Here is a 14,090-nt window from a genome sequence, read left to right on the forward strand (position 1 = left end):
ACATATTGCATGGTAAAGCTCTTTAGGGGACCTTTCAGTGTGCACAACACTATTATAAAACAAATTGCCTTCTGTCTGTGCACTACCCAAAGAGAATGTACACAACAGGCATTTTAATCAATCACTGCAGCATTAAATAATTGAACAAACACTGAGCTGAGTGCAGCTCGCACCGGTGGAGCACGCAGGACTTGCCTGAACACTGCTCAGACCCGAGCCCAGCTTTCTTTATGTGTCAGAAACCCAGGGGCTGCTTTATTGCTAATTGACTTGAGTTATTCCGGTTTTGAAGGCGAGAACCACACACATAGTGAGCCCTAAGCCCACAAAACCCTTCCTCAGGCAAGACTCTCATTGACTTCCATGAACCTTTGGGCCAGTGAGGACTGCAGGGTTGGTCCAGAAGGTGAAACTAGGAGGACTCAGTATCCCTCTAGAATATGCAGGTTTATGAGGCCAAAATCTCAGCTGGTGTAGACTTCAATGGAGCCACCTCAGTTTGCACCATCTGAGAATTTGGCCCTGTGTATTGATTTGGGGAACTAAATATTTGACAGTCTCCTTCAATAAGATACTTTGCAACCTTACTTGTGCTAGCTGTCCTGACATGAAACCAAATGGGACTGCCTATGTGAGTAAGGGTTGCAGGATCTGGCCCTTTTTGATTAAATTGATGGAAGATGGCCCATGAGTCTGAAACATATATATGGCAATGACCAGCCCTGAGAGGTGTATTACTAGCCCTCAGCCAGGCCTAGAGAATGAAAATATTTTTTGTTCATAAAAATAATATAATATGTAAGAAAAGATTGATTTGTCCCATTGCCTTAAGTGAGAATAGTTAGTACAGCTTCAAGGAAACTCACTATACATGATCTGTCAAAATATTAAGAGGAAAAAATGTTAGTTTTCCATATGTTTTTCCTTATTCCATTGACTGGTATTGCTTCCAGTGACTTGACTGATATCCCTGTTCAGTAAAAGCCCTTTATCTTCCAATGAAAGAAAATCTACTGTACAATAAATTACTCACAGTATCGTCAAAGAAACTATCAGTACAAAAGTAGATTAAAATAAATCACCATTTATTTTTACAAAGTGAAAATAATGATATAAACACACAGTCTGAATTCACACCTGCACACCTCATAATTAAACTGAAGAAGAGTTGTGTGTAAGGTCAAAAGCTTGTCCCTTTCACCAACAGAAGTTGGTCCAATAAAAGTTATTACCTCACCCATCTTGTCTCAATAATTAGGCTTGGCAGAATTCAAATTTTATTGTTTTATAATTTCAACAGATAATATTGATGTTTATTTTTAAGCTTTTTTCTGGTATTGATTTAATTTTTCATAATTATGGGGGATTAGGCAATACAGTGACAGTAGACACTGATATTCAAAAAGTTAAAGTTTTAGAACCCTTAAGGCACAAATTGTCAATATCACAGGTCAGAATATACAAAGTAAATATCCTTAAATCAAACTCTAATAAATTCTCAAGCAGCATTCATCTTATTTGCCTAGCTTCCGATTTTCATGATCATTGATGAAAATATTTTTTCTTCGGTTTGTGTGTGTGTATGGTGAAATCGACATTTACCGATTAAAAATCAAATCCTTCCAAGCCTAGCCAAAATATATATATAGAGAGAGACATATTTATGACTACATATGTGAAGATAAAGAAGCACAGTCCCAGTGGTCTATGGAAGGTTTTCCCCACTGTTACATATTTCATTACTTATTTAGGATTTTAGCCTTTTTCTTCGCACGATCAGTTCACTTTGCTTGTTGCTGTTCAAAATTCACACCTGCAAGTGGTCCAGGCCACTGAGAATTCCGTTACTTCTCTTGGAAGTAAAGGTCTTCATTCGTTGTTCGAGCACTATAAACACACACAGCTGATCGTTAAAGGGGTGTGTCACTGACTGCAATAAGCAATGAGACAGGGCTGGATTTTCAAAGGAGTTTAGGTGCCTGCAGATGCAGAGAGGCACCTTGTGGGATTTTCAAAAGGGGCTGTGATGGGATTTCAAAAGAACTGCACTCAGTGGGCAGAGCTCAGTAGGTGTGAGCGGAATTCTGCCCATTGACACCAGCAGGGCAGGTGGGGTTGCGTAAGCGTGTCCGGTTTTATTGTTTGTGTGCAGTCACTCTGTGTAGGTTAGCCTCAGTGCCGTACAGCACATAGGGAGCTGTGTCACAGACCTCTACCCGGTCATGAGGTTTTCCCCAGAACACTTTCAGTAATTTGTATACGGTTAATGTGATTCATGCATCAGGTATTCAGAGTAACTGGTTTTCTGCAGCGAACAGGCATTTAAACGACAGAAATGTGTGCATCCTACTGAGACTGCGGTCTGGGGTGCTGGGCCCTTGGGGGTGCGGTGAGGGTGAAAAAAAGGGAGGGGAAGAGAGGAAGAACTCCTGGAGTGTAGGCAGTACACTGCTATTGCTCTTAATCCAGCAAGTATCTTGTTTTAATAGAAGGCAGTATATGAAACATCCGATGAGTTCAGTTCTGTGCGGGGGCATGTTCTACTCACAGCACCCAAGCTACTGATCTGTACATAACTCTCCGAACCCATCTTCTGCCCCTGAGAGCGGCAGCATGTCTGCAGGCTGAGTCACTCAGAAAAGACAGTCCCAGGACAATTGGAGTCGCACAGAGAAAAGCTTTGGCATTTATCCCCCTAACCATGCGTATAAGTCATGGTTGCTTAGGCGAGGGTTCACCTGAGCTCTGTTGGTGGTAGAAATCCAGATCACTCAATGGGGATAGAGTGATCTACTACTGCTGCACATACACAGAGAGGAAACGTAAAGAAACATTGATACAAAATGCTGACACCTGATCCTGCAGACCCTACTCACCCAAGTCTCCCAGCAATGGGATGACTAACCTGAGCAGGGCTTGGAGAATCAGGCCATTGACCCTTCTATTTCCCAATAAGGAATGTCGCATTCTTTTTGTTATTTGTGTGACAGCAGGACCTAGAGGCCCCAGTCTCAGTCAGGGCCCCATGGTGCTGGCAGCAGTACAGACACACAGGAAGAGATCCCCCTTGCCCTGAAGAGCTTACTGTTTAAACAGAAGGGCAGAGAGAGGAAGTGGCTTACCCAAGGTCACACACAGCTCAGTGGTAGAGCTGGGAATAGAAGTGTCTGGACTCCCAATGCAGTCCCGCTCCACGAGACCATGCTTGTCTCCTAGCTTAGCTCTGCCTTTGCCCATGTCAGTTGTTTCTGGAGAAAACCTGCTTTGCATTTTAAAATGACTTTTCATTCTCGGCAAATGAGTTCAGAGAGTTGCATACAGCTCAGCAGCAGAGAGCAGGTGACAGTAGCAACCATAAAAAGGAGGAAGCTAGCACGAGGTGTATGGTGAATACCGCTGCATTCCCGTTCTCCCATCTCATCCCTTTTCTTCTTGTTTTGCTCTGAGTCTGCTTTAAAACAGCTTCCAATGACACATAACTTAGTAAAGTCTGCAATCATCTCAAACTGTGTTTTGCATGGGTGTGTATTTTGGGTGTGGGTGGATGGAAATTGTCATGGCTTTTATAAATAATGTTTCTGATATTCATGATTATACATTTTAAGTCTTGTCTTTGTTATGCCCTAGGATACTCAGGAAGTGTATAGCAAAAGGGCATGAAGGCTGATCTGTGGAAGGGAGTAGCGTATTCTGATGTTAGTAGAAAAAATGAAATCTCATTCTGTGGCATGGTCCTCACAGTGTCTGGGGAACTTGGGCTCAGGGGGTTAAACTATGAAGAGCAGACATTCCTTTGATTTCTATTTGTGTCCCATTTAATATATTTATTGAACATAAATGCAAAATATAGACGTGCTGTTGTGATCCCGTAGTTAAGGTTGAGTTTTGCACTTAACTCAAGGATTCAGACACTTTGTATAAAAAATACAGCATACCTAGGGTTGGTCAGAATTCTTTTGTCAAAACAGTTTTCCATTGGTTCAACAAAACTGAAATCTTTCATGCAGTCGTATCAATTTTGACAACATTTCATTTAGGAAAAAAACTGAACATTTTTGGAATGAAAAGTTTTGATTTTTTCATTTCTAAATTATTTTAGTTTTGACAGTTACTTTATTGTATAAAGATAAAAATTAAATAAAAGGGTTGAAACATTCCGATGTATCATGAAACATTAAACATTCCAAATGTATCAAAAAGAAACATTCAGATTAATTTGAAATGAACATTTTTTTTCAGAATTTCATTTCACAATAAAAGTTGAAATTTTGGCATTTTGTTCGGAACTTGGGTGATTTTATTTTTTAAATCTTGATTTTTTGTGTGTGATAGGAAATTTATTTTTACCAGCTCTTAGCAACACCCTCTCCCAAAAAGCCCCCCATACTGATGCTTTGAGCACAGAACGAATTTTCTGCGAATTATAAGTAAATTGGTAAATTGGTTTGAGTTAAACTTAATTTAAAAATGGGTCTTGTAACAAAATTTAGCACCTCGTGTTAGACATTTTTTTTCTCCCAAATCATCTTAATAACAAACTAACACGGACTCTTCCAGTCCTCTTAGAGTTTAAACTCACTGTGCTCTAGTGCATATTGTACCTAGCTGATAATGGCTCCCAAATGCACCATGTTTCCAGATACGTGCCGTGCTCTATAAATTACATCCTGTTCAGAGTGAGGGGTCGAGTCTCTTTGTTTAGGCACATAACTCCCATTAATGTCAGCAGGGATCTTCCCTTTGAGATACTGCTTCTCCATGCCCACTGCTAAAGGCATTCGGCCACAGAATGGTGCAAATGAATCTATGTGGTCACTGTGACACTTCTCCGATACTTTATGGCATAAATCCATTGATTTCACTAGTTACTTCTGATTTACCCGGCTCTGAGGCCCTGCTTGCACTTTAGTTACGGTTCTCGCAGCAGTTCTTTGTAAACCCTCATTTGGGAGATACAAATATCTGAGCCGGATTGAATCACATTCACTGTAGGGTGGGAATGGCCTGGGTCAGATCCGATGGGCACGTTTTCAAATAAGAAACAGCACAGATTAGTTCAGCTGTTTACTTGCTCCAGGCAGAACAGAAATAAATGTTTTTAAAAGTTGTAGATGAAATTGTTCTGCTGGAATCTACTTTTCAAGAGTTTAATCCCCAAACCTGTGCAGATCGGGTCTGTGCTGGGCCTTCGGGCGGCTCTAGCCGGTGGACTCTTGGGCAGTTTGAAATCTGCTGGTTATCTTTTCAGCTTGCTTTGACCTTTATGATGTTCTTGTTGGTCCTTAAGGCTACAGGGCCCCTATTGATTACTGCCTTTCGTCTCCTGGGTACACCCATTCATCACCATGAATGGGGCGAGGGAAGTAGGTTTGCTACTTTAATCACTTTACTTGATTAAACAGTTTCTGTTTCCATAGAATTTATAGCCCATTTTTATTAAGGTCTGTCCATCAGTTCCTCGTGAAGGGTAATTTGTCACATGAACAGTCTTTGCTATGAATATTTACTAGCCACTAAAGGATGTCTTTTGCTGACCGCTAGCTGGGGCTTCCTTTTGCTAGAATGGACTAAAAGCAATGTTCCTGATACTGCAGTCCTAGTCAGGGCCTGCCCCTCTAAATTGCTGAGCGCTCCCTCACTGAGGTGAACCCAATGGGAGCCAAGAGCACTCAGCATCTTACAGGATCAGGCCCCTCAATCCTCACTCAGACAAAATTCCCACTGAAGTCAATGAGAGTTTTGCCCTGGTAAGGGCTGCAGCATTGGGCCCAATGCATACAGGTCCTTTCATTCTAGGGCTTTCCATTTCTTTGCACGATTCCTGTATCCTTTGTGTATCGCCCCTCAGCTTGTTAAGCAGGGATGCACCACAGATCTTTATGAACTCAAATACAGTGTGAAAGGGACAAAACACAAAGTCGCTGGAGCATGGGAGGCTTTGATCTTTTGGGGCCTGATCCATTGAAGGGAGTGGAAAGCGTCTGCTGGTTTCAATGGATGCTGAACCAGGCTCTTAAAGTCAGAGGGCCAAATTCTGTTCCCATTCACACCAGTGTAAATCTGGAGTAACTTTTGTAGTCAGTGGGGTAACACCACACTTACATTGATGTAACAGAGCAGAATTGATTTGTTGTATATCCTTCCAAACCTGTAGTTTTGTAACGGTAGGAGAGCCTTTATTTGATGGTTGTATGCACTGCATTGGTACTCTGGTTCCTGCAGTGCTCTCATCCGTTACGTACACGCCTTGTGGGTCTGGTCTGTGGAGCTCAGCTCTCCACGTCTCTCCTCGCTGATCTGCTAGCCTGCTCGTTCTCCCCAAACTCCCCCGCTGGTCTCGCCCCACTTGACTTCTCACCAAAGGTTTAAGAGCCGAGTGTTACAATGAAAGTCCCTTGTTGCCAAGATTCCAGTGCTTATGCAAAATGCACTCTAGCAGGTTTACTTGGACACTGTGAAGGGTTGCAAATAACTGAAAAATCAGCTGCGGTTTTCAAAAGAAGTAATGTGTGTTTTGTGATGCAGGATTCTGGAATTGTTTTTGCCCTGCTGTTAGCTTTCTTGCTACACAGATCGATGCTGTAAATCCTTACTCACACGAGTAATTAATAACCGCCAGTGGGATGGTTGTAAGAGCAAGGGTTTGCAGGATCAAAGTTTAGAAACGCATTGTGGGTCTCCTGGTCATTAGCATGAGTTAATTGGCTTCTGCTCAACTCCTCCTGTGAGATTCACAGTGTAGCTGGTATAGGGATGCCGTTAATTTTTGATGGGTGGTTTTTGCTCGGTCACAGATCTTCATTGAAATGGGGAGAACAAAATATTTCCCAAGCAGATGCTGCTTAGAGAGGGTTTCAGGATTTTGTTGTCAATCTGAGATCTCCTTCTGGAGTTGAAGCCAAGCATCAGAATAGAAATGGGAAAGTACAGACAGCCTGAATGCCCCGCCCTTCCCCCAAACCCCTCTATGTGGAGTTGCCTTTTCCAAAGGGAGGGCACACCTCTGGTCCAAAGAGCTGTGTGGGAGGAGCAGGCAGGCAGGGTGGAGGGGAAGGCACATTGGCTCAGGTGCCCGAAGGTATTTAGGAACTGAACTCACACTGATTTCAGTGGAAGTTAGGTGCCTAAATACCTTTGAGGATCTGGGCCCCTGTCCTAATGGAATCATGCTGTCAGGAAGGAGTGGGGAGGTGTAGCAGGGCCCTGGGACATCACACACACGCACACACACACCGCTGAATCAGCGAGCAAACTTTCCCACAAGGATTGGTACCCAGACTGTGTCTGTGAAGAGAGGAGATTGAGTTTGCTCCTTGCTGACCTCAGCTGAGGGGCTGATCCTGCAAGATACCGGGTGCCTTCATCCCCTTTGGTGGGAGTCACGAGCTTTCAGCACCTCACAGGATCAGACAACGCTTTTTGGTTCATGTATTATCCCAAACATCATTATCCCACAGGCGGGGGCTGTACTAGACTCTACATACACACGAACTCCTGGTACAGCATCCCTAAAGCTTATATGGAGATGATTACACAACAGATTAAAGGGAACATACGATACTGGGTCAGACCAAAGGTCCATCTAGCCCAGTATCCTGTCTTCTGACAGTGGCCAATGCCAGGTGCCCCAGAGGGAATGAACAAAACGGGTAATCATCAAGTGACAAAGTATCTCATAGTAGGGAAACAAATAGCAGCAGAGAAATATTTGTAAAGGGGAAGAGATGTCTTTGTTGTCTGTTTATTTCTTAACCTGAATTTCTCTTTTTGTCTCCCATACTAGACAGCGGGGGCAACTGGGAATTCAGATATTTTGCAAGTCCCACCATTGCACCGGGCGTGTTTCATAGATACCAGGATCTGCCTTTGTACTGTAAACCAGCACAAGAAAATGCCTCATCTTTCATTGCATCGCTCTAGTTCTAAATTAATGGCAATGCACAGCAGCAGGACTGCACACAGCAGCAATGGCACGTTATTGAAAGTCAATGTTAAGACTTATTTATTCTTTCTTTTTTTATTCTTTTTAAATAGCACGACTGGCACTACTGGTTGTAGAAGGCTGAAAGTCTCAGGCCAGTTTCAGGACTGGGTAGTTCTTGGCGGCTTCCTTGTCTCACGCCAACTTTTCTCTCCTCTTATAATTTTGCCTGTGTTACAGTCTGATGTCTTTATTTCGTATTGGGGGAAGGGAACGATCAGTGTTACAGCATCAAAAAACCCCAAGAGACATAAGATGGGCTTCATCCCCCTGGAGAGCCTGAAGAATTTCTCTGAGAACAGGGGTCTCCCTTACAGAATTTTTATCATCAGAAGGGAACATGAAGAAGAAATCTAATCCTTCCAGTGCTGGATAGCCCCTGAAATTACATCTCACAGAGACCCACTAACCACTTTGAGTGAAGCAGTTCTAGGGCTGCTGGAAAATTAATTTTCAAACATACGGCATTTGATATTGACTGCAGCTTGGGACGCTAACCCTGTAGCTTGTCTAGCATACCACGTACCAACAGAAATGACTACTTTCAAAGCTGGCTCAGAGCAAACCTGTGCATGCTTCCCTGGGTCAGGGCATATAAAGAAGGGATGACATTAGCACGTAGGTCCTTGAGGGTTATGGAGGGCTGGGGAAAGTTGCCATCTGAAATTAAATGATGTTGCCAATTAGTGTCATGAAGGGCGGTTAGACCCTTTTACAGGAATGGCCTTGGTACCAAGTGGGGTTTTCCTACTAAATGTTGAGATGGATTGTGGATGAGTTTGGATAAAGGGATGATTTCTAGATGTCATGCTCTGGATGTGCCCAAAGTGTAAGTGTTGGATTTTTGTACTAGATGCCTCAACGATTAAAGTTCTTCCCCCTCTCTGCAGAGGTTCAGTTGTCGCCGTTCACATCTATCTGGCCTTTCTAAGAAATCTACTCTGTTCTTGTTTTGCAGAGTATATGAAAGAATCTGTGTGTAGTTCAAGCACCTGCTCTCTGAACAGCAGCGAAAACCCATACGCCACCATTAAGGATCCACCCATCTTGACATGTAAACACTCGGAGAGCAGTTATGTGGAAATGAAATCACCCATTCACAGGGATTCGCCCTATTCAGAAATGCCAACCTCATCAACGACTAATAAAAATATATATGAAGTTGGTAAGTGTCCTAGATAACCAAGGAAGCTCAGTAGTTCAGCAGAAGCAAACATTAATTTTAGTAGTATTCTCTCTTGAGTTTTACATTAGGGGCAGTCGTCATTAGGACTTGGCAGAATCAAGAGACAACAGTGCTTTATGGGATAGGGACGATGTTGATTTTTCCTCTCTAGGGTCCCAAGTTTGGGATCAAAGAGGAACACAACCCTTCTGTGAGCTTGCTTGTTTTCAAACTGGTTTGAGTTTCAAATCCCAATTGCAAGATGAAAAAAGAAATAGTAGATCGTTTGAAAGCGTTCTTTGCAGTGCCCTTGGAACTAAGTCCGGAGTAGCAGAAAGAGCTTGGAAAGGATTTGCCTTTATGCATGTGTTAACGTGAGCATGTAAAACTCGGACGATCAGAACTAGCAGTCTGCTAGCCATTGTAACCCATTTTTCATTGTATCTTCAGAGCCCACTGTCAGTGTGGTCCAAGAAGCCCGTGGTCGTAGTGCTAATTACAACCAGAATCCATATGACCTGCCGAGGAACAGCCACATTCCTAGTCATTATGACCTTCTCCCTGTAAGACACAGCCCTACCCATGGGGCATCTTGGGACAAGCAGTCTTAAAGGGATACGCTTCGCTGTCGCAATGTGCTGCGAACATTCTCTCTGACTAAATGAAAGAAACGAAGACAATCCTTTTTGGTTTTGCAATACACTGACGTGACTTGAAATAGTATTACACAAGGAACCTAACCTAACAGAACATTCGTTTGGGCCAACTTGCTGCTGCATGATATGGAAAAAGATGTTTTTATACAGATCACAGAAAAATAAAGAACCATCATCTCCATCTGACTGGAATAATTACTCAAGGAAGCAGTTTGCATAGTCCAGTCAAAGACTCTACAGACTGTGTTCTCTTAATTGTAAACTAAAAACAACCCACCCACCCCCAACTGTAAGTACTTACAGCTACAGATGTACATTTCTACCACCCACATAAAGAGACCTTTACTGTTAGAAACAAGATGTCTAAAAAGATGCTGGAATATATTTTACATACGCATCGTGGAAAAGGATACACTCAAAAAAACCAGGAAAGACTGCTGTTTAATTCAGCTGATATAATTTGTAAACCTTGGTTCATGCTGTCGTCATATCCATTCTATGTACATGTCGATTTTATTCTTGGTAAATTAGTTTTGTAATAAGTTCCTGTTTCTGCTGGCTGCCAAGATATTTTAGTAGAGGACTATTACATATACACCGTCTATGGTTATTCTCAATGCCTCCTGTTCACTTTAAGCGATGTAAATCTTCACAAGTCTCCAGTGATCTTTAACCATAGAGCTCATCTAAACCATAGAGCTCTCATGCGCAACATATATAACAATGGCCATGCTGGGCCAGACCAATGGTCCATCTAGCCCCGTATCCTGCCAGAGGCAACGGACGGAATTAATAGAACAGGGTAATCATTGAGTGATCCATCCCCAGCATCCAGCGGTCAGATGCTTAGGAATACATTTTTAACAAACTGTGGAAGCCTTTGATTGTTGGTGGTGTTTTATTTGGCCTTCTACAGCTGCTACTTTATTCGATACAGTGGCCCAGACTGTCGTCTGCTCTAAATTGGCATATAGCTTCAGTGACTTTAATGGAGCTCTGCAGATTCACAGTGGCTGAGAAGCTGTTCCACTGTCAGTGTGTCAAAAATCTAACCCTGTTTCTGTTCTGCACCCAAACCAATGCTTTCTAAGCCATCATGGGCTTTCTAGACCATCTTTACAAACCACTCCATCGTAGCTAAATTAATTGCATGCCATTTATAATAAACCCTTTCATTTCATCTGCATTACCATGTAGTGCAACTTTAACCACCACTGAGTCTACCTGAAATGTCATTAAACTGAGCTGTGACCGGATTTCCTTTTTAAACAGCTGTTTGTGGAATAATTACCATGAGGTTTGCCTGTGGTATGGCTTTGGAATAAACCTCCCAGATTATTTTTTGTAGTCCTTGACATAGAAAATAGAATACTTGCTATTAAGCAGTTTCTTGTAGATCTTGAGCATGAAGTAGTATTGATGCTAAGTATGTAATTTTATTAGGCAAATGTGGGAGTAGCAAATTGATTGCACCTTAAATATAAAAGTCTGTTGCGCTTTTGCTGTTCTGATGGAACTATAAGAGAAAGAAAAGCAACTGTGATCAGTTTGTTAACGCACAAATTGATTAGTTAAAAATACTAATGCAGGAAATAGTGGCCTAAGGGCCTGGTAGTAAGATTCAGAGCCTTTCACCTCTAGATCCCCGGTTTGAATCCGGCTCCAGCTGGGAGTCATGTTAGCGGATGATAGGCCTACAGGAAATGAACTGGTCCGGGGGCCAGTCTAGTTCCTAGCAGACAGGAGTTTAATGTCATATGGAGAAGCCCATCGCAGTTTGAACCCTTGATGGTACTCGCCCAGAGGCCAGGAGCCGAATGTGCTGTGGAGACTGAACTACCTGCTCAGTGCTGGGATCGAGGCCTAGTGCCAGGGCTGTGCAAAGAAGCTTGCATTAATGCTGACTGAGCCTGTACTCTACTTCTTTGTGCTTCACTGCCGTCAATCCGGTAACGTACTAAGTTCTCTTGGCAAGGGGTGGGGAGAAGCACTGGCAATACAGCATTAAAAAAAAAAGCTGGAATCTTTCATAGGCAGAGGTGGGCACAAGTTCAGAAACCCTTTATGCAACTGGCAACTTCTGCAGTTCAGCCAGAACTCCAGAGAGCTCTTTCCCCATAGGGTTCAAAAGAAGCTGATATTCACGTTGCAAGGAATACATAAATATTTACATGAATGCTGCATGTATGCATGGGGGCAAATGATTGATCAGCAATAGTAATTTTGCTTTCCAGAAAAGCCTTCTTCAAGATGTAACTAGACAATTCTTTTGTAGGGCCAGGTAGGAATATATTTTACTTAGCATATAAAAAGACTTACCTCAGAAATATCAATAAAAAGGCAGTTAATTACGTAAGGCTATTGTTAGAGACTTACCATACGTCTAACACTAGCACACAGCAATGTAAGCTGCAAGCCTAAACAACGTGTATGTTGTGTTTCTGTACAGTACGAGATGGGACTTTGGAGAGCAGCGACACGCTTGACTTTTTCAAAGCTGGATTTCCAAACCAAATGAAACGATGTGCATAGAGGTTAACAGGAGGGGGGGAAAAAATACATTCTTGTACATTAGCATTAGTTTAGAAATTAGACACTGAAATGGCAATACTTTTTTAAAGCAAGACAGATTTGTAATATATTTGTTCACTGTGCTAAGGTACTTCTACCTTGTACAAAATAAATGGCGTTTCTCTCAATGTGCACTTCTCAAACGTACTCATTTGCAGCCTAAACATGCTGGAGGCATGAACATGGTCCGTACCACAGGACTGGTTACCAAAGGGCTTACATTTGGCTACCCAAACAACTCTGAGAACATTCAAGACAATATCAGGCAAGTAAAGTAGAAAAGTTAATTTCAACAGTTCTGAGAATGAGTGAATCTCAGCCCCAAAATGAAGTAAATCAGAGAATAATTCCTAAGCCAGGGGTAGTCACATCCTAGCTTTAAAGCAAGCTGTAAGTACCAGGTAAGTACCTTTTCATCAGTTGCTCTGGCAACTTTTCCTTGCCCATAAGTTAAACATGCATAAGCAGAATGGAGCATCATAATGGTGCTGTCAAAGACTGACCCAGCTCACATACAGCTGTAAGAGCTATTTCAAACAAGGTGCAACGGTGAGGTCCCTTTAGGCTTTTCATGCAGTAAGCTGAGGCTGCGATCCTGCAACAGACATTCTTGTTAAGGCTAAGATTTTGTCATGGTTATTTTTAGTAAAAGCCATGGAGAGGTCATGGGCAATGAACAAAAATTCATGGAAGCCGTGACCTGTCTGTGACTTTTGCTGCTGCAGCTCCATGTTTCTCCTGTCACCGTGGTGGTTGGGACTGGGAGCTGTGGTGTTCCCTGCATGTGTTAGGCTGTCCTCTGTTGCTGGAACCCTGAGGTGGCTGTCACCTGTCGCAGAAACCCCGCAGGGGGGCCCCGCTGGCTGCCAGCTCCAGTGCCTCGGCCCCAGGGGCTGAAGCAGAAAATGTCATGGAGGTCTCTGGAAGTCACAGATTCCGTGACTTCCATGACACAAATGTAGCCTTAATTATTGTACACAGCTGTACCCACAGGGAGCCCCATTGACTTCAGCTGGCTCACTGTAGTCCAGCCATGTGGTGTCAGGGCCTAGTCTATTGTATGTATTAATGCTAATCAGTAAATTACAAGCTAAATTGTGCAGCAGAAGCAGCTACAGAATTAAGCTCTCTCCACGGCCGTGTAGTGAACTGCTAAATTGAGACTTTCAATATTTGTAATTCAAATGTCCAAAAAATCTTGTTAACCAAAGCCACATACACAATCCTCTTATTTGCCACTCACTAAGCTATTCAGCTCTGGAAATTCATCAGGTTTAAACAGCTAGATGTAAGTGATTGTAATAAGGTGCTATAGACAATAATTCTGCACCTTTTACCACAAATACAAGGTGGAAACTACTGATGCTTGCAATATGGGTTTATAATTGCTAAGATTTGGGCTTTCAAAAAAACTGTGCAAGTAAAGGCTTCTGCTAGATAAACCCCATTTCATAATTTAATGAAAAACTTGTAGGGCCCTCTAAAGTTATGCTGGTGCCCAAGCACTATATAGTATAATGAAAAGTCACCTATGTGAGAAGAGAAGATTCAGTGTCACGTACACTGCTGAGAGCTTAATCTGTAATGGAAGGGCAGTAAGGCCCCTGCTGGGTCATTTGTTCAGTAGCAGCTCAGAAGGCACTGTTACACCTAGTGAATACTTAAAGGGACTTTAAGCACCTTTTTTATTCCTTGGGGATTTTCCCAGCTGAGTAAC

The 14,090-nt window shown here is 42.6% G+C and overlaps 1 protein-coding gene across 2 annotated transcripts in view; it reads left to right on the forward strand.

Annotated features, from left to right (window-relative positions):
• MEGF11 (multiple EGF like domains 11) overlaps positions 1 to 12,484 on the forward strand; it is a 253,506-nt gene extending 241,022 nt beyond the window's left edge. For both annotated transcript variants that reach the window (XM_054041093.1, XM_054041094.1), the window contains 2 exons: positions 8,940 to 9,146; positions 9,597 to 12,484. In XM_054041093.1, the coding sequence (XP_053897068.1) occupies positions 8,940 to 9,146; positions 9,597 to 9,757 (368 nt within the window). In that variant the 3' untranslated portion in view covers positions 9,758 to 12,484. The remainder of the gene's footprint in view (positions 1 to 8,939; positions 9,147 to 9,596) is intronic.
• The last annotated feature ends 1,606 nt before the right edge of the window (positions 12,485 to 14,090 follow it).

The sequence above is a fragment of the Malaclemys terrapin genome, chromosome 10 (genome assembly GCF_027887155.1).
Source record: "Malaclemys terrapin pileata isolate rMalTer1 chromosome 10, rMalTer1.hap1, whole genome shotgun sequence".
In the NCBI taxonomy this organism is placed as follows: Eukaryota; Metazoa; Chordata; order Testudines; family Emydidae; genus Malaclemys; species Malaclemys terrapin.